This window comes from Octopus sinensis, linkage group LG13 (assembly GCF_006345805.1).
Source record: "Octopus sinensis linkage group LG13, ASM634580v1, whole genome shotgun sequence".
Taxonomy (NCBI): domain Eukaryota; kingdom Metazoa; phylum Mollusca; class Cephalopoda; order Octopoda; family Octopodidae; genus Octopus; species Octopus sinensis.
In genome coordinates this window covers 64,307,952-64,328,428 of record NC_043009.1, presented here as the reverse complement: position 1 = coordinate 64,328,428, position 20,477 = coordinate 64,307,952, and the positions used below count along the sequence as shown (strand labels likewise).

The 20,477-nt window shown below is 37.0% G+C and overlaps 1 protein-coding gene across 1 annotated transcript in view; it reads left to right on the top strand.

The window, feature by feature from the left end:
* Nucleotides 1–18,199, top strand: part of LOC115218492 (solute carrier family 22 member 15-like) — a 31,737-nt gene extending 13,538 nt beyond the window's left edge. Inside the window, exons 3-9 of the mRNA XM_029788343.2 lie at nucleotides 1,000–1,103; nucleotides 2,209–2,363; nucleotides 4,137–4,308; nucleotides 8,714–8,974; nucleotides 10,936–11,150; nucleotides 15,144–15,252; nucleotides 16,738–18,199. Of these exons, the coding sequence (XP_029644203.1) occupies nucleotides 1,000–1,103; nucleotides 2,209–2,363; nucleotides 4,137–4,308; nucleotides 8,714–8,974; nucleotides 10,936–11,150; nucleotides 15,144–15,252; nucleotides 16,738–16,945 (1,224 nt within the window). The 3' untranslated portion in view covers nucleotides 16,946–18,199. The remainder of the gene's footprint in view (nucleotides 1–999; nucleotides 1,104–2,208; nucleotides 2,364–4,136; nucleotides 4,309–8,713; nucleotides 8,975–10,935; nucleotides 11,151–15,143; nucleotides 15,253–16,737) is intronic.
* The last annotated feature ends 2,278 nt before the right edge of the window (nucleotides 18,200–20,477 follow it).

Sequence of the window (20,477 nt, the reverse complement as noted above, 5' to 3'; positions counted from 1 at the left end):
AAAACATTTCCAGGATTGAGTCACCCCAGAGGGCACTCACTAAACGAATTGAAGGCATAGCTGAAAGCCTTGAAACTTTACTCTCTGTAGCGTCGCCGTGAGCGGTACATCATTTGTACGATGTGGAAAATATACCGCCAACTTTGCCCAAACGACCTGAACATTAGCTTCAAGGTTCATCCAAGACTGGGATCACGGGCCATACGTCCCCTGCCCAATTCAAGATCACAACATACATGTACACTGCAACATGATTTCTTTTCCTCAACAGGCCCTGCCTTATTTAACATTGTCCCGAAAGAGATCAAAGAGGAAAAGGATCCCATCAACTTTAAACGGAGTCTGGATAGATTCCTTCAAGGAATACCAGATAAGCCACCCATAATTGGATACAACTCACCCAACAAAAACTCACTACTTGAATGGACCATAAACAAAACTTGACTTAAACAGGATTCGAATAATCCTATCAGGTGGTGCTATTAAGTTAGACATGGCCTGGAGCAATCTTTGGTCGAAACATATCTAAGTGTTATATATATACATATATCTATACACACACACACACACCCACACACATACATATATATAATATTATATATATATATATATATATATATATATATAATATATATATATATATATATATATATATTATATATATATATATATATATATATATATATATAATATATATATATATATATACATATATATATATATACACACATATACACACACGCAGACACACAAACACATATATACATACACACATGAGGGTTATTTTTTAACGTACTGAACTACTTGGTAAAATTATTAATTATTAATTAATTAATTTTACCCTATATCTAATATATATATATATATATATATATATATATATATAATATATATATATATATATATATCAGGCGTCTATTTCCTTGAATTATATACTTTCGTATAATCATTTTAATTGATATATGAACGACTCTTTTGTTAACAATTTCATTTTTTCAGTTTGATTTAGCTTGTGACAGAGCATGGATGAAAAACACCGCCGTGTCTGTGATGTTTGGAGGTTTCTCTGTGGGAAATTTGGCATTTGGTATACTGTCAGACAAGTAAGTGCGAAACTTTCACTTTCATTAAGGGTATAATTTAATATGAACAAATGGGGATTTATAAATATATATCACTATTGTAAGTAAAAGTATTAAAAAATATCTGAATTGTCGGTGGAAGCGTCGACATAATATAAGTCATTTTAAGTAGTGTTTAACGTAGACCTTGGATGTGGCCAACCAGGAAGTCACCATTGGTTTTGTACCTATTATGCTCTTAGCAATATCGGCGATTCATCAGACCTGCAGGCCAGAGACACATTACCGTTCTATTAATGGTGGCAGGAATACAGTCTTGAACATCGAGGGTTGTGAAAAGAATCCTGAAACAAATTTCTCTGGGCGAGACTGAGTTACTTCCCTTTGAACTGTACAAGTTGTGTCCAAAAAAAGCAGTCAGTTTATGCTCGATTTCCGATCGCCTGTCAACAAGCGGTTAATATCTTTTCAACATGAATTTCCTCTCACGACTTCACCGGCTAAACACCTCAATTTTGGAATTTAAGATGAGACTTGTATCAAGTGATTTGAAGCAAAGTTTGCATATATATTATATATATATAAGCAAAGTTTATATAAATATATATATATATATATATAATATATATATATATATATATATATATATATATTATATATATATACACACATACTTGGAGATGGATGTGTGGCACCCAATTAAATAATAGTATAAGTAATTAGCTAAACAGCCCAGTAATAAATTAATCCGCAATTTTTGAGCTTATAAATCTACCTTATACAGAGTCTTATAAGCTAGATTTCTAAGTTCGAAAATTGCGAAATAATTTGTCAGTGTGCAGTTTAGCGTAATTGGTAAAGCACTACACAGGGATGTGAGTTCGAGTCTGTGTGTGTGTGTACGTGTGCGTTCATGTACATATATGTGAGAGTGCGTGTGTATATATACCTAGAAAGATAGAGAGAAAGGAAGAAATAATGAGAGAGAGAGAGAGAGAGAGAAGTTAATCTAGAATTCAACAGTTTGACATGACGAAAAAGGAATTTAAGGGGTGGGAAAATTTTAAGGATTTTCGCTGTCGATGTTTGAACCCTTCATTGCTCTGAATGATTTTACTTTTTCCAGATTCGGCCGATTCAAAACCTACTGTGCGGCAGAAATACTTATCATAATTTCCAGCTTTGCCAAAACACAGGCACCAAGTTATATTGTCTTCGTTATTATATACTTCTTTGTAGGAATTGGATTTTCAGGCAATTTTGTAATTTTATACACTAATAGTAAGTATTCTGAAATTCTTCATACTTGGACTTTTTATTTCATTACTTAATATGTCAGTTTCAACTGCAATAAAAGCATGTCTGTGGAGTGCTCAGCAACTTGCATGTTAACAACAGGATGTATCAGCTGGAACCCTTGTCGAAACCGATAGAGAGCCAGATGTTTATATTATTAGGAGAATATCACTGTGACAAATTGTGAATTGTGTAAGTTTTTGTCTAAGAATAATAAGTGCTGCGTTATTTTATTGAATAATAATGGCGTAGAATATGTTGTGTAGGTTGTGCTTTGTGTCTCTTTGGCAATTCTGTAAAAATGCTGCCATGCTGTGTTACATTTTATTGATTGATGTTTGAACAGAGAATTTTTTTAATGATTTCTGTTTATTTTCAAATGAAAATGTTTTGTGTACAATTCTGGATGTGCTTCACGGAACAACATTAACGGGTGCATGCTGTTTTCTGGGTCCATAGATGATTATTATGTTCTCCCTCCCTCACACAAATACACACACACACACGTTCACACACGTTGCTCACACGTGATCCTCGGCCTTCTTTCTTTTCCTCACATGACCATCTTTCTGTCCCTGCACCGACGTTTAAACGAATGGCCGTATTTTTCTCTTTTTTTCCTATCTTTTCTCTTTTCAAAAGAATGTTTCTCCCAGCGTTCACTATTTTCCTCTCGTTCCGGTCTAATGACCCTCCATCCTTGTTTTCGTTCGGTTTCCACTGTCTTTTTTTATTCCCAACTTTGACCCTCCAAATATCCAAAATTTTATTGTAGAATTTATGAGACCAACTGTCTTTGAAGATTCATAGTGTCGTTGAATGCTCGATATGGGGAGTAGATAGACAACCGACAAATGATGAAGGGGTCTTTTTCTGAATTAACTTATTTTGTTTTCCATTTTCTCTTGTTGTTTACGTAGTTTACTCGTTTGTTTACGTATTTCATGTTATTTGCACCGTTGGTGATGTGCTGTACCCATATAAGCATATATATATATATAATTTATTATTTATTATATATATATAATATATATTTATTATATATTATATTTGTGAATTAAGGCCTTAATTCACAATAAAGAAATTATTCACCAATGCAGCATTGAGCACTCATTCCAACGTTCTACTTTTACGTACAGATGTATGTGTGTGTGTGTGTGTGTGTGTGTGTGGCATACGACGCGTGTTTTTCAGTTTCCGTCTACCAAATCCACAAGGCTTTGATCGACCCGATGCTATGGCAGAAGACACTTGCTCGATGTGCCACGCAGTGAGACTGAACCCGGAACCCCGTACCTGAGAAGTAAATTTCTTGTCTCACAACCATGCCACCATATTGATAAATTATATATCACTAGCAGTTTCGCCCGGCGTTGCTCGGGTTTGTAAGGGAAATAACTATATAAGCATTTTTAGAGATATAAAGTATAATAGCCATCTCAATAAATTTTTAGAGAGTTACTTCCCTTATATATGCCAAAAATGCATTAAAAATGGGAAAAATTGATGGTAAATTTTTTTTAAATCATAGACTCATCGTAGACGCGCGCCAATACCCAGAAGGGCTCGATATGAATCACGACTATAAGATACCCGGTTTTGGTTAAACTGCACCGCAAAATGTGGGAGTAGTTAGGGATCTAAATCGTAGGAGACAGACAGCACACAACCTCTCTTTTATATATAAAGATTACTTTGTCGTACATGATGTTATCAAGAAATTCTAACGTTATACTTTCTTTTTTTGTTTTTTTACAGTTATAGAATGTGTCTCTCAAAAGTACAAAACACAAATGAACTTAGTTACGAACGGAGCCTTCGCTGTTGGAGGAACATTTCTAGCAGGTGTGGCGTATCTACTTCGCAAATGGCAGCACCTAATTTATGTTGCAACTGTTCCACATATTCTGATCGTCATTGTAGCATTGAAGTAGGTATCTTTTTGTAGGAATGTAACGATAATCTGAGTGTTAGTTTCTGAACATTTTATCGTAAACATTATATCTACAGATAAGATTTGACTTGCTAATTTATTTGAGCAAAGAGGCCAAAATTGCAGTCTTCTATACACACACATGCAGATACACATACCACGCAGAGCGCATATGTTTGTATATATATAAATATATATTTTCACTAATACGTCTACTGACATTTTCCACATACACTTTTCTTATATACATCTGTATTGACTTTTCAAATTGTTGATGTGGTTCCTCATACAGTACAAATCTAATTCTTTCCCAAATAAATTCCTCTTCATATTTGAGGCTCCGATGAAGCTATAAGGTGTTATTCACTCTCTCAACTAAGCGTCCACTGCATCTGGTAGCAGAAACAGCTGTAAGCTAATGAAGTTCTTTAGATAACCATTTACGCCTTTGTCATCTCTTTTATTACTGGTCTATACGTAGCTAAAATTTCATTCTGAAACATATGTGTATTGAGTCCTGCACCGGGTTATTAATCTCGCAATGGCTAAGCTATATATATATATATATATATATATATATATATACTTAATAAATAGGGTTCAGCAAAGATTTGCTTCATCACATACCGAAATTTAGAAATAGCAGCCAAAAAACGTTAGCTATTTCTTCTACTTTAAAAAGGGACTCCTAGAAAAACCAAAATACTTGAAAACAATCACACAGGCAGAGAGGAAAAGTAACGAAAATCAATCAATATCTGGTCACCTATGGACGCGCGTTTCGGAATTAGGTTTGGAATAAAGAATATATAATTATACTTTACCCAACGTTTTCCTCTTCAGCATAGGACCCCAGGATTCGAAAGTACTGGAATAATTGAACATATCTCTCTACCTAACGGTATCGGACAGATAATATTTAATGTTAGCACCGCCGAATTCAAAACATGAATGCGGTTCAATTACCCTCCCCTGCCCGACCTATATATATATATAAACATAGGCTTGAAACGTAAAGGACTTTTTTTCATTTTTCCCGGGCGTCAATCTGATACACTTCTTGCTTGTTGTTCATACACCTGTCTTCATCTTTTGTTTTTCAGTAAATTTAAACTATATGTATATTTACAAGACGTCGTCGATTTACGACCACAATTGGTTCCGACTCACTGGTCGTAAGTCGGCCTGTATGTCTACATAACTTTGTTTTATATTTTTATATTCTTAAGGTACATTCTCAGGTAAACGTCACACACAGCATTCTGTATTATATCATTATACTGGTGATAGTCAAAAATTTCGGAGTCTCAAGGAGTTGTCTTATAAACAAATACGAGATTGCCTCGATGTCTCTGCGACAGGATAGTCATCCAACACAGTGGCGATCGATAACCAAACCTAGGGGAAGTGTTTGTTAGCTGACATCATTCGTAGATGGGTTAATTTCTAAGACATTAAACTTATTAGATTTCAAGTGTACTTAATTATTGCTGCCGGGAGCTGGCGCGCCAAACGTCGTTAAGTCGATCGGTCGTAAGTCGTAAAGATCGTAAGTCGACGACGACCTGTACATATGTGCGTGTGTGTGTGTGTGTGTGTGTGTGCGAGAGAGAGAGAGAGAGAGTATTGTATTCTGTGTAAATCTGCTCTGTTAATATATAAATGTTTATATTATTACACATGAACGTTTGTTGTCTTAATATCTCCAGTCTTTGTCTCCACCTCAATTTACATGTATTTATGTATGTACATTTTATATATCTAATCCAAGCGGTTTTACTTGTATATCTGCACTATTATCTCTCTCTCTTTCTCTCTCTCTCTCCTCTCTCTCTCTCTCCCTCTCTCTCTCTCTCTCTCTCTCTCTTTATAACTCACAAGAGTAAAAAAGAAAGAGACAGAGACAGACTGAAAAAGAAAAATGTCCCTCGCGTTTGAAAACTATGGAAATAATTTTTAAAAACATTTCATTTAATTTTTCCACAATTTAATTGTTTCTTATGCTTTACTCTAAGTTGAAAAGTCTCATAAATGTTCTTCACGATAAAATTATTTTAGCATTTTCTACCTTGTCTTATTTTCCTTAAATATATATATATGTATGTATGTATGTATGTATATATAAAATAAGGAGTATGATGAAGTAACATTTCATGAATCTTAATTTATTTTTGGATTTAAATACAGCTTATTATTGACCTACATATGTTTCAACTACATCGGTTAGTAACTTTTGCATTTGCAACTTTGCTCTGTAATACCAGTGTAGTTTCTTCAGAGTCTTCACTGTAATATCCTTTTAGATTGAACTGGTTACAGCTTTATGTTTATTTTAGAATTCCGTTGAATGATGTGGCGTTAAACGTTAATTCCGACGCGAACTCTATTTTTAATTCCAAGTATTGCTTAGATAAACATTTGTTCGTTTTATTGAGTCAGTTAATTCAAAATATTTCGTTTGTAATATATTATGGTTGTTTGATTATTTATAACTTATTTAAGTTGTTTAAAGGTCCATTTTCCTTATGCAAGCATCGTAAAGATTGTTCTTGTCTAGAATGTATTATATTATACTCTGATGTAAAAAATTTGGCAAAAATCTTTCTATCCTTAGGTTACATTTCTTTGTCCCTAGTCGATAGGGTTTAGCGGTACTGATTAATTCCCAGTTGATAGTAACATTTTCTTTTTACTATCTTTAATAGACTAGATTAATTTACTTAGACTTGCTTGGAATTTTTATTTCTGTCTCTAAACGAATTTAAATGATTAGCGAATCTGTTTTTGAAATTAAGTAATGTTGCACTGATGTAAAAATATTCAGTTCCCTTTGAAGTAACTTTTCATCTATATACCACATTTTTTTGCTTTGCATTTATTATTGACAAAGAATGAACTTTGACTTCAACAATTGCAGAAAATATTACCTCCGTCTTAGCGAAGGCAGCGGTATTATTTTCTTTGTTCGTGGACAAGATAACTCAAGAACCGCTTGTTGGATTCGGATGAAATTTTCAGGAATGTTTGGCCTTGTGACTGACACGAACTGATTAGATTTTGGGATCGATCGGGTACTGGACAAGAATTGTGGATTATTTTTCCTGTTTTTTTTTTTTACTTAATCTTTGAGAGCGGTCGGGTTTATTTTTAGTATTCTCGTTTGTGAGAGCAGTCGAGTTTATTTCATATATTCTCATTTTAAAAATCATCTCCGACTAATCGTTAAGTGGACGTTGGTGTTGTTTGGCGCGTGTTTGCGCTTTCTGAGTGCTCTTGTCTTACATATTTCGTTCAGATTTCATATTAATTTGTTTGTTAGAGGTAAAACGAAATTTTTTAATTATTTACACTTTCGTGTAATAACGTTATATTACTTCTCTTTCTAGCAGAATTCTTATTGGGGTCAACGTCATTTATTTTATGAAGCGGGTTTGTTTCTCTTTCTGCGGCGGTTATATTTGCAGAGTTTCTTTCTATTCCAGTTTTCTTATTCCGTTTGGCATTGCTTATATCACTAGTATTAGTCTCAATATTCACTTTCCCACACTGACCAGAATAGTTTTTTGAATTTTCGTGATTATGTTTTGGTTGAGAGCTGCTGTCATTTGTGCAATGTTTCTTCAATTAGAATAAACCAAAGGGATTTTGGTTTTGTTAAAAATTTAATGATACATATGAATTTTAGGAAAATATTTTTTTATTGCTGTATTGAACAATTTGGAAAAAGTATAAACTATTTGCTTACCGAATGGGATAATTAACTACAAAATATTCGTAGAATTATAATTATGATCAATTTAAAATATGCATGTATGTACTTTGTTTGTGGGTTAACAAGGTAACCAATGGTTCTATGTAAAGAGATCTTCACAATTGTTCAAGCGTGCCACATGAAAGTTTTGGTGCTCGTCTCCATTTAACACACACACACATATGTGTGTATGTGTTTGTGTGTGTGTGTGTGTGTGTATGTGTGTGTGTGTGTGTGTGTGTGTGTGTGTGTGTGTGTGTGTGTGTGTGTGTGTGTGTGTGTGTGTGTGTGTTGCAAATCAAATCTCACTCTTCTTTTGTGAAGTTATCAGGTTTCCTAACATTTCCAGTTTGCTGTGTTGGTTTATGATAGAACTTCACACATTCGTGAGTATCTGTACGTGGAATGAATATGCTGAAAACATGCTATTTAGTGACAACTATCAACTTAACGATATATATTACAGTTCTTACATACAATAAACACATCGACGGAATAATTCTCTGAAGATTGCATCGCATGCTTAAATTTCCTAAATTGCATCACGTCACAATTTCAAACTTTACATTTTACAACTTCAGTTTTTCAATTGCATAAAAAAAAAAAGAAACTTCGTTATTTTATTCGCTATCAATGATTTTTACTTTGTAGATATCTTCCCGAATCTCCCAGATGGATTCTTAGTAAAGGGAGATCTACAGAATTTGAAGAGTCCTGTAACAAGATAGCAAGAACAAATAAGAAAGATAATGAGGATACTCTAAATCTTATTAGGAAACTTCAAAGAGAAGCAGAAAGCAAATCCAAATTTGACGAATATCTAGGAAAGAGGGATCACAAGACCTACACTCCAATAGATTTGTTAAAAACACGTCGAAGAGCCGTGATTTCTTTAAACCTTTGGTTTAACTGGTAAATATTATATTGTGTTCAGTATTACACATAAAAATTGTAAATGTATCACAATATTTTATAGTAAAATTTATAGGAATATTCAAAATAAAAACCGTAATCTTTATATATGAAAGTCAAGTTGTGTGTCTGTCTCCTACGATTTAGATTCCTAACTACTTCCACATTTTGCGGTGCAGTTTAACCAAAACCGGGTATCTTATAGTCGTGATTCATATCGAGTCCTTCTGGGTATTAGCGCGCGTCTACGATGAGTCTACGATTTTTAAAAATAATTTACCATCATTTTTTTCCATTTTTAATGCATTTTTTGCTATCATATAAGGGAAGTAACTCGCGTCTACAATGAGTCTACAATTTAAAAAAAAATTTACCATAATTTTTCCGCCTTTTTAAATGCATTTTCGCTCGGTTTATATAAGGGAAGTAACTCTTTATAAATGCTTATATAGTTATTTCCCTTACAAACCCGAGCAACGCCGGGTGATACTGCTAGTTATATATATAGAACCAAGTTAGTTATTCACTATTAATAACTAAGGTGTGGAGGCACATGGCCTGGTGGTTAGAGCAGCGGGCTCGCGGTCGAGGAATCGCGGGTTCGAATTTCAGACCGGACGATGTGTGTGTTTATGAGCGAAACACCTAAGCTCCTCGCGGCTCCGGCAGAAGGTAATGGCGAACTTCTGCTGACTCTTTGGCCACAACGTTTTCTCACTCTTTCCTCCTGCATCTTGCAGCTCACCTGCGACGGACCGGCGTCCCATCCAGGTAGGGAACCCATACGCCAAGGAAACCGGCAAACCGGCCCTTATGAGCTAGGGATGGCTCGAGAAGGAACAAACTATTAAGATGGCAAACTAGGAGAATCGTTACCGCGCCGGCTAAGATCCTTAGCGACATTTCTTCCGGCCTTATGTCTTGAGATCAAATTCCGCCGAGCTTGACTTTGCCTTTCATCTTTTCGTGGTCTATGAACTAAGTACCAGTTGAGCACTAAGATCGATGTATTCGACTAAAACCTCCTGTAAACTTGCTGGCCTTGTGCCAAAATTTGAAACCACTATTAATAACTACTCAAAGACAGTAAACAGGCAGAATCGTTAACACTCCAAGGCGGCGACCTGCAGAATTGTTAGTACGCAAAGCGAAATGCTTTGTGGTATTTCGTCTGCCGCTACGTTCTGAGTTCAAATTCCGCCGAGGTCGACTTTGCCTTTTATCCTTTCGGGGTCGATAAATTAAGTACCAGTTACTCACTGGGGTCGATGTAATCGACTTAATCCGTTTGTCTGTCCTTGTTTGTCCCCTCTGTGTTTAGCCCTTTGTGGGTAGTAAAGAAATAGGTATTTCGGTCGATAAATTAAGTACCAGTTATGCACTGGGGTCGATGTAATCGGCTTAATCCCGTTGTCTGATCTTGTTTGTCCCCTCTATGTTTAGCCCCTTGTGGGCAATAAAGAAATAAGGAACGTTAGTATGCCGGGCGAAATGCTTAGCGGAATTTCACCTGCCGTTACGTTCTGAGTTCAAATTGCGCCGAGGTCGACTTTGCTTTCGTCCTTTCGGGGTCAATAAATTAAGTACCAGTTGCGTACTGGGGACTATGTAATCGACTGGCCCCCTTCCCATAAATTTTGGGCCTTGTACCTAGAGTAAATAATAATCGTTATCACTCTGAGCAAAATTCTTAGCGGTATTTTGACCGACTTCACGTTCTGAGTTGAAACTCCGCCGAGATCGACTTTGGCTTTTATCCTTTCAGGGTCGATGAAATAAATACCAGCCAATTACTGAGATAGATGTAACCGACTTACCACTTCCTCTCAAAACTACTAACCTTGAGTCAAGATTGAAACGATCTTTAATAACTACACACTATCGCATTTGCATGTACCCGGCTACCAGACGTAGTCATTTAGCCAAGTTATTTCTCAGTCAATGCTACCGTTTAATTACAGGCTGGCCAGCAGTATGATATACTTCGGAATGACGCTAATATCTGTTGATATGTCTGGAGATCGCTACATGAACTTCTTTCTGATGACAGCCGTGGAAATTCCAGGCAACATTCTTGGATATTATTCCTTTATATGGTTTGGTCATCGTAAGCCGCTTTGCTTCTTCTTGATATTCGGTGGAATGAATTGTATTGTTTCAAACTTTGTGTCTAAAGGTAATATTCTTCTGTTGTATCAAACATTGCATGTTTTCGTTGTTAAATCTCATAAATATTAAGCTTATAAGCAAATGTCAAACAGTCAAATAAATTTATCATTCTTATAATGTTTTTAATTATATTTCACTACGACATAAAGGCGGCGAGCTGGCAGAATCGTTGGCACACCGGACAAAATGCTTTGCGGCATTTCATCCGTCTTTACTTTCTGAATTCAAGTTTCGCCGAGGCCGACTTTGCCTTCATTATTTGCCTATAATTTATTAAAAGAGTACTCAATATTTGTACTGAGACCTGTAATTTATCGCTTCTGGTGAAGCAACAAAGATTTATATATAATAATAATGTTCGTCCGTCGTTGTCGACGATAACCTAATCAAGGACATTACATAGGAGAAGGTGACCGCGGAGGTCCAGCTGTGGGCGACAGCGTCCCCAAAGTCCATCCTCTCCTCACCGTGGTGGGGACGCTGGCAACGGGTAGTGTCAGAGCTATGCCGTGGGGAACTTCGGTTCCTGGTAGGGCCACCCAAGGCGGATTGGTCTGACACCGAGTGGTATTAGGGGCCACAACCCGGGGCTCTGGTGAAAATCCTCGGAGTGTCTGTTTCGGCAACCGGCGACTCCTCGGTCGTTCTGTCCTGCGTCTGCGGACAATCTGCGGCAAACAGGATGTCTCTAAATGCGGGATTGTTGGGGACCGCTTGTGAAATCCATATATTCCCACGAAACTTCTTCCATGAATTCTCAATGGTGAATACAATGGTTGACCGTAGGTGGTCGGCCTGCGCCGATGGAACCGTGACTGGCTCGCTATTTCCAGTGAACTGGCGCAGGACCGTCGTGCGTGGGCTGCCATGGTTCGAGATGCCTCGAGGGTGGTAGAAGAAGCCGACTCCACCCGCCCAGGGTGAATGTCGCCACAAGTACAATTAAGTACAAGTAAGATGCGTACTCAGAAGGTTCTGCCACAAGTCAGGCACTGGCCGTCTGCTGGGACTGAAGGCAAGGGGTCGGCTTTGGAGTTGTGCAACTCACGTTTACTTTGAGCTTCTGCAATCCTGTTCTGTTCGTAGAAAGGGACATTTCTGTTGGTGCAGCTTCACCTGGCAGGGTGGCTCTCTGCTTGCATTTCTTAAGTATCAGGATTGATCTCAAAATACTTCAACAAGGCTTTGACTGTATCCTTGAAACGCTTGTTCTGTCCATTTTGTTTGTGCTTTTCTTTTGCCAGTTGGCAGTCTTTTGAGGAGTCGTGCGTCAGGCCTTCGAACAAGGTTGCCTGTCCACCTGACCTACGCTCTTCCCAGCACAGCGTAAATGCTTGACATATCAGCTGGAGAGAAGACCTCAGTGTCTGGGACCTTGCCCTGTAATATTCTGTTGTATCAAACATCACGTGTTTTCGTTGTTAAATATCATAGATAAATAATTACCTTGCCTTGTAATATGATTTTCAACATGTATGTAATGTATGAATGCAAGTATGTATATATATATATATATATAAGAATATAGGAAATGTGTGTGCACGCACAGACACACATACACATAACTGCAGATCTTCAAATATATTGTCGGAAAACTTTCAATGCTCCAGAGCCTAATAATGATCCATTATAGAGGAGAGGATTTAAAGAGAAATACGATGTAATCTGCATCATCTCAATATTAAGAAAAATGTCAACTGGGAGAAAACCGATATATAATATTCATTTCTTATTTCTCTAGCAGCAAGCTTCCTCTGTGTAATATGTTAATTCTTCTGACATAATTCGATTTAGTTCAAACATTGCAATGACACTATTGTCGGTTACTGGTGTACACAAAATTTGATTCAGTTTAAAACTTGAATCAGTAAACGAAATTCCGTATTTTGAAATATTGGCTTCAAAATTTTGGCACAAGGCCAGCACTTTCGAGGGGAAGTGGGGAGTCAGTTACATCGATCTCAGTAAGCCCTTATTTTATCGACCCCGGAAGGATAAAAAGCAAAGTCGATCGCGGCGGAATTTGAACTCAAAACGTAAATACGGACGCAATGCCGCGAAGCATTTTGTCGAGCGTGCTAGCGATGCTGCCAGCTTACCGCCTTCCTATAGTGAAATATTGATTTCAACTTCTGGCAGGAGGTCAGGAGTTTTAGGGGAAGGAGTATGTCGATTAACATCGACCCCAGTAATCAACTGGTACTTATTTTAACGACCCCGAAAGGATGAGAAGCAAAGTCAACCTCGGTGGAATTTGAACTTAAAACACAAGTACGGGCGAAATGCAGTTAATGCCCAGCCTACCATTGAACCAGTTCGCCGCCTTCCTATATTGGGATATCATAAACTCATTTCGTTCAGACAACAATGAACAGCATTATATGTTTATGATTAAAGTCAAGGTGCAGGAGTCGCTGTGTCGCACCTATGGCAAGTGTCTTCTACTATAGCCTCGGGCCGACCAAAACCTTGTTAGTGGATTTGGTAGATGGAAACTGAAAGAAGCCCGTCATATATATATATGTTATATATGTGTCTGTGTGTTTTTGTGTGTCTGTGGTTGTTTCCCCAACATCGCTTGACATCCGATGCTGGTGTGTCCTCGTAACTTAGCGGTTCGGCAAAAAGAGACCGATAAAATAAAGAATAAGTCCCGGGGTCTTACAACGAATAAGTCCTGGGGTCGATTTGCTCGACTAAAGGTGGTGTTCCAGTATGGCTGCAGTCAAATGACTGAAACAAATAAAAGACTATTGAAATTGGTTTGTTATGAAATGTTTTAAATTATGAGGTAAATACTGATTAAACAATAACATTGATATCACATTCTGTCTTCTTAATTATATCTCTTCGATCAGAGGCTCAAGTTTATAGCACGCAGATCACTTTCATGGATAGTGCAGACAAAAATTATGTCGCTTTCACCGAGAATACTTTTAAGTGTAGTTTTTACGGAGAGCAAATTTATAATAGAATCCGAAGCAAAATGGATCTTATTATAAATTTCTTTCGACTTTTAGTTGTCTGTTTCACCAGCGGAAAATATTCTGCTGATAATCCGAAACTTATTCCAAAATAATAATTTTGGATAATTACGGGAAGAGTACGATCGTGAAAACAAGCGACCGAAATGAGATTTCCTTGAAGAATTTCTGGGGTAACGTTCTTCGACAGGGTGCGTAGCTTGGGGATCAGGGTGTCTGACTAGGTCGAGCCGCTACTTGCACACATTGATAGGTCACAGCTCCGCTACTTCGGACATGTGATTAGAATGTGACAGGGAAGAATCGCAAGGTGGATTCTTCATGCAGAACTTATCGGCAGGAGATTTAAGGGTAGAGCAATAACGAGATAGCTGAATAATATCCATAATCCGTGTTGGTCACGCTTGGGATTCAAACAAGAATGTGTAATGCCTGTTGCTTCTGATAGTCCCCCCAACATCGCTTGACAACCGATGCTGGTGTGTTTACGTCCCCGTAACTTAACGGTTCGGCAAAACAGACCGTTAGAATAAGTACTAGGCTTACAGAAAATAGGTCCTGGGGTCGATTTGCTCGGCTAAAGGCGGTGCTGCAGCATGGCCACAGTCAAATGACTGAAACAAGTAAAAGAGTAAAGAGTAAAGAGTAATCCGTGTTGGTCACGCTTGGGATTCCAACAAGAATGTATAATGCCTGTTGCTTCTGATAGTCCCCCCAACATCGCTTGACAACCGATGCTGGTGTGTTTACTAGCGGTTCGGCAAAAAAACCGATAGAATAAGTACTAGGCTTACAAAAAATACGTCCTGGGGTCGATTTGCTCGACTAAAGGCGGTGCTCAAGCATGGCCACAGTCAAATGACTGAAACAAGTAAAAGAGAGTAAAGAGTAATATCCCAACTACACAAAATCCATTTCTTCGATTCACTGCGAAATAATTCCTCGACAACGTAACTTGTTTTACTGTTAATAAAAGTCAAATATCTTTATGCTCAGTCTATACAATTTCCTTTCAGTTAACATTTGGTTGCCTCTGATATTAGCTGTCCTCGGCAAGCTTGGCGGGACGGCAGCATTTGTCGGTATTTTTCTGACCTCAGCAGAACTTTTTCCAACAGAAGTACGGTAAGTGAATAATTTTAACCCCTTGAAGAGGAATTTCTCTGGTATACTTGGAATGATTCGGCAATGGAAGTGTACTGATATAATTCCTTATGAAATATTGTTGCACAAACGTGTATATCTTTGTATGCATACAAATATACACTTACCCGCAAACATAACCCACAAATAGCTATATAAAGAGAAAAAAATAATAGACTGTTATCAAAGTTAAGCTTCTTCTTTAGCGCATGCGTAGAAGGTAAGTATCATTTCTGCCCATTTACTCTCGTGTTCGAAAGTGGAATGATCATGATGAGATGCTTTTGACGAGAGTTCTGTCTAGAGTATGTATGTCGTTATTCAGTTTTATTTCAAGATTCAAGGCTCCTTCATTGGGATTTCAACATCAACAACAGGGCATGTATGTATGTATGTATGTATGTATGTATGTATGTATGTATGTATGTATGTATGTATGTATGTATGTATGCATGCATGTATGTATGTATGTATGTATGTATGTATGTATGTATGCAGATTTGTATGTCTTGTTTTACGTATGTATTCTCATGTACATAGTTGCATATCTAGACATGCTCATATATACTTAAATGATAAACTTCTGGAAAGTTTTACAGATTTTTACAGTTCCAGTGATGACTTGGTTCTGTAGTCTTCCAGTCAGCTTTCTCTTTTCTGACTTTGAGAAGCCTAATTCCTCAAGACTGGGATTTAGGCAGAGTGCTGCATATGCCAGCGCCCCAATAATTAACTGAGTCATGATTGTATGCAGGAGAAAAGTAACTTTATTATGAGTAAATAGAGATTATACACTCTGGAATTGTGCAGCTGCACATGTGCAAAATAAGTGCAGGGTGGTCTGTTCGGGTTACCATCAGCCAATGTTTTGAAGCTCATTACGAAACCGTATCATTAGCGACAACCTCATGGGAAATCCGATTTCTTGTTGGTGGATATCGCAGATTATTAGAGGAAATTACCTGTTAGTATATTTCTCCAGCTTACATTTCGCTTGTCATTTCACCCTGGTCTTCTCGACATCTCTGGAAATATTGGCTTCAACTTTTGGCACAAGGCCTGCAATTTCGAGGGAGGTAATAAGTCGATTGCATAGACTCTAGTGTTCAACTGGCACTTATTTCATCGACCACCGAAAAGATGAAAGGCAATGTCGACATCAGAACGTAAAGAGGGACGAAATGCCGCTACGCATTTCACCCGGTGTGCTAACGATTTTGCCGACTTGCCACCTTGCCATCTCTTTGGAAATATTAACAACAGAGGTATATAAATATCCAGTTGTATCTTAACGGATACGAGTTTTAACAATGTTTCAGTAAATGTACTTCGAAATGCGCATCCTTTAAAATCACAATCTCACTCTCAATCTATTTCTCTGCCTTTTTTGTATTAAATGCACTCTGAAATATTTGCATATCTATATCTACATTAATGTGAAATATTCTTTATTTTTGCGTATTTCAGAAACATTGGAATGGGTGTAGGTTCATCGTTCGCTCGTACTGGTGGTCTCATTGCACCACTAATCATTGGTCTCAATGTATATGGCTATTGGATACCACTCAGTGTCTATGGGTTCATTGGAGCTCTTGCTGGATTACTGATCCTATTAGTGCCTGAAACGAAGGATTTGTATCTGCTTCAAAAACTTGAAGATATGGATAATTTGTAGAGTTTGCTTTATACGACTTCTCTGTGAGGAATTATCTTGAGAATCGTCTATCCATCTATGTGTGCGATAGAGCTTTTGGGAAAAGGTGGCGTTTGGTACCTCTCACTAAAACTCCATCACACACACAAATACACAAATATTATCTAATCTCTCAGCTATCTAAGACATAGTATTTCTTTCAGTTTCCTGAGCCCTTTTACTTAAATCAAGATTTACAGTGTTGCTGTATGAAAAGTTTAGTGGAAATGATTATAGCTAGGAGTAACTAGAAAAACACAAGGATGAAACGCTCCCAAACTTAAACCACTTCAGGGGTAAACAAGCTTTGATAACTAGCATTTTCTTTTGGCCGAAAAATGTTTGTCTCGGATAACAGTTCTTATTCCAATTCCAGTGATGCAAATGAGCTTTTTTTAAGACATTCAAAACTAGCCAAAATATGTTATAGGAAAAACCAATTAAAATACAAACAAACTGACGCTGCCATCATAACCATTATTGAATTATTATATATCTCTATTTAAAATTGATAAAACTGGCCCGAGAAAGATGATTATAGAATATAAGCAGAAGGAACTGTAGATATAAGCAGAAGGAACTGTAGATATGTTTACAGAACAACTCTTGGCAAATATATTTTGGGAATAAGACAACGCGGCGGAAATCTCGTGGTAGCATGGCTTGATTACAGAAAAGTATACTACCCTATTCTCCATTCATAGCAGCTATAATGTTGCAGCCGATAAACGTATTTGCTGTCTTAGTTGCTGCTAATGAAAGGTCCCAAAATACCTGACCAATAGCATTCACACTACTGAAAGCTCGGCTTTCCTTTCACGAGACAATAACCCACAATGTATTTTTCAAACGTATGACGATACCTACATTTATGATACTTGACTGGTCTTTAGAGGATATTCATTCTGTAGATATTAAAACCTGCAAGATTCAGACAGTGATTGCAAGTTACCACAGAAAACAGCGATATTGATACACTGTTTATCAGAAGAGAAAAGATAGGACTTGGCTAAGATCAGTGTAGACAGGCTTTGAGTGTCGTAAAACATCTACTTAGTAAGAGTAACAAAAATAAATTACATTAAGAACTATATCAAAGGGGGAGAGAATAATATTCTATTAGTCAGTACTGTGTTTCTCAAAAACAATTCACTTCACAGTCCGCTCGCTTGCGATCTTTAAAAGTGCTGGACTGACTTATTTTCCGAAAGACCTGGAAGTGAAACACTACCTACTTCAAAAAGTTATGCATCTTTTTGAAGTATGCATTTTCAGTATATTTCCAGTTAAGCTGACAGTAGGGCTAATAGGGACAAGAAGTGTAGCCTGTCATAGTCTTATGACCATTGTAATACGACGCATTTTGCAGGTTATGTTTTGGCAATCAAAGGAGATAATTATGAAATTGCTAATGAACGAAAGATACAGCGAATCCCTTATACCCACACGGTCCAATTGAAAATGTTTATTATGCCACATTTGCGTTGAGCATAATCACATTTGATCAGCGGCTTGATAAAACTATCTTCGATGTGTTCGTTCTTATTGCAGTATAATCTTCCTAAAACAATGCATCGTTCCATCCGCAAGAAAGCTTGTCCCGAGACAAAAATATAGAAAACAACTTTGTTACTAGATACAAATGTATACATAATAAATATGTAATGTTTCTGTGAATGTAGCTATGGGAACGAGGTAGCGCAAAGTTATTGAACACCTTGTTAAAAGGATGTTCGATCACTTCGTACAAAGCCACAACCAAGTAAAACTGCATATAACTCCGACTCTCCCTTCCAAACCCTTACAAGCACTCTTTTTACTCGGAACACATTAGCTCAACCAAGAACGCTGAATTCTTTGAATCTTCAAATCAAAACTTATGTCCAATTCTGAGGTGAAACCTTCATCATGTACAAGCAATGTATTTCGAAGTTCTTTTCTCTGTTCACCAAACTTTTAACTCCTCTCACTCTGTAGGATTGTATTACACTGTTCATGGAAGCCATACAGGTATGCCTCACTCTTCAGAAGCGTCTGACTCTACTGATGGCCGAATTTTTCCTTTCACTTCTAATATCATTAAATTATAGAAAATATTGCCAACACTAACGTCCCTTCTCCGTCTGAATATTTTTTTGTATTCTTAGTAATTATGAATACGGCTAACGTAGAGCTACATCTATCCAAGACTTACCATCCTACCTAATTCACAAACTAGTGATCTTCGTTTGAAAACCTTCAAACCTTGATAACTTTTATAAAACAACATTGCAACGTTGAGATTCCCTCTTTCTGGTAAGCTTTCCACTCCAAAACTTTCTGACTCTTTTGCACGCCATCCATCGTTGCTAGACTTCTGTAACAACTATATTATTAAATAACCGATAATATAGCTAATACCGTTCTATATTTAAGAGATGAGGAATTATGTACATTATTTACATTATTTACATTTGATGGATACTTGTCCTCATCTTGTTTGTTGCTAACATGTTTCGGCAGATATACCCTCCAGTCTTCATCAGGTGTAAATAACGTTCAATTATATAGCATTGCTCATTTTTTTGCTTAACCCCACTTCAGCCTTCAGCCATCAGACTATACAACTTGGAAATAAGAAAACAACAAATTTTCCTGTTCGAAGAACACCTGGTACTTTAAAATATACCTTGCACTTTTAGTATTTTTAAGCATTTCTCAACCGTTTCAATGTTTCAGCTTTTGTGTAGCGTGCAGTGCAATGACATCTATAGCCTCACGTCCTTGAAAATACAATCAAAGATATACAAATTTAATTTACAGAGCAGCTTGGTTTGATTTTTGCTGTATTTTATCTCAGGAACGTTTCTCTTAAAAGTCAAGCATTAATTAGTGGGTATAAGGCTCCAGTTACCAAAAAAAACACTTTTCCAATATCGTTACAAAAATGTTCACCGATTTCATCACTTACTGCCTCGAGATTTTCCGAGAAATTTCCAGCTCACATTACAAAAAATGAATCTTTAATGACAATGTTCGTTGGTGCATAAGAAATCCAAAAAGTTCGCCTATTTTAGAATAGTTTTCGGTCTTATGGTTTCCCAAACAAATTCTAAACTTTGTCGCACAGATGTTTAGACTTCATTTAACACATGATTCAAAGCACAACAATCATCTGGTCTGAGGGCCTGCAAAAGTATTTCCTTCAATCTTGCATCAGAAAACTCAAAATGACCCTCAAATCTCTACCTATATTTCTAAAAGTTGTTTCAAATTTTAGTAAAAGGCCAGTATATTTGGTGGGGGCAGAAGTATATCGATTAGATCGACCCGGTGTTCAGATAGTATTTTATTTTATCACCCTTCAAAAGACGGGTTCTGAGCTCAGGCCGTAAAGAACCAGAAGAAATGCTGCAAAGCACATTGTCCGGTGCTCTAAAGATTCTGTCAGCCCGCCACTTCATTTATATTTCTTATAATCCCTTATATTTCTTATAATCCCTTCTACTACAGGCTGGACTTTGGGGGAAACATA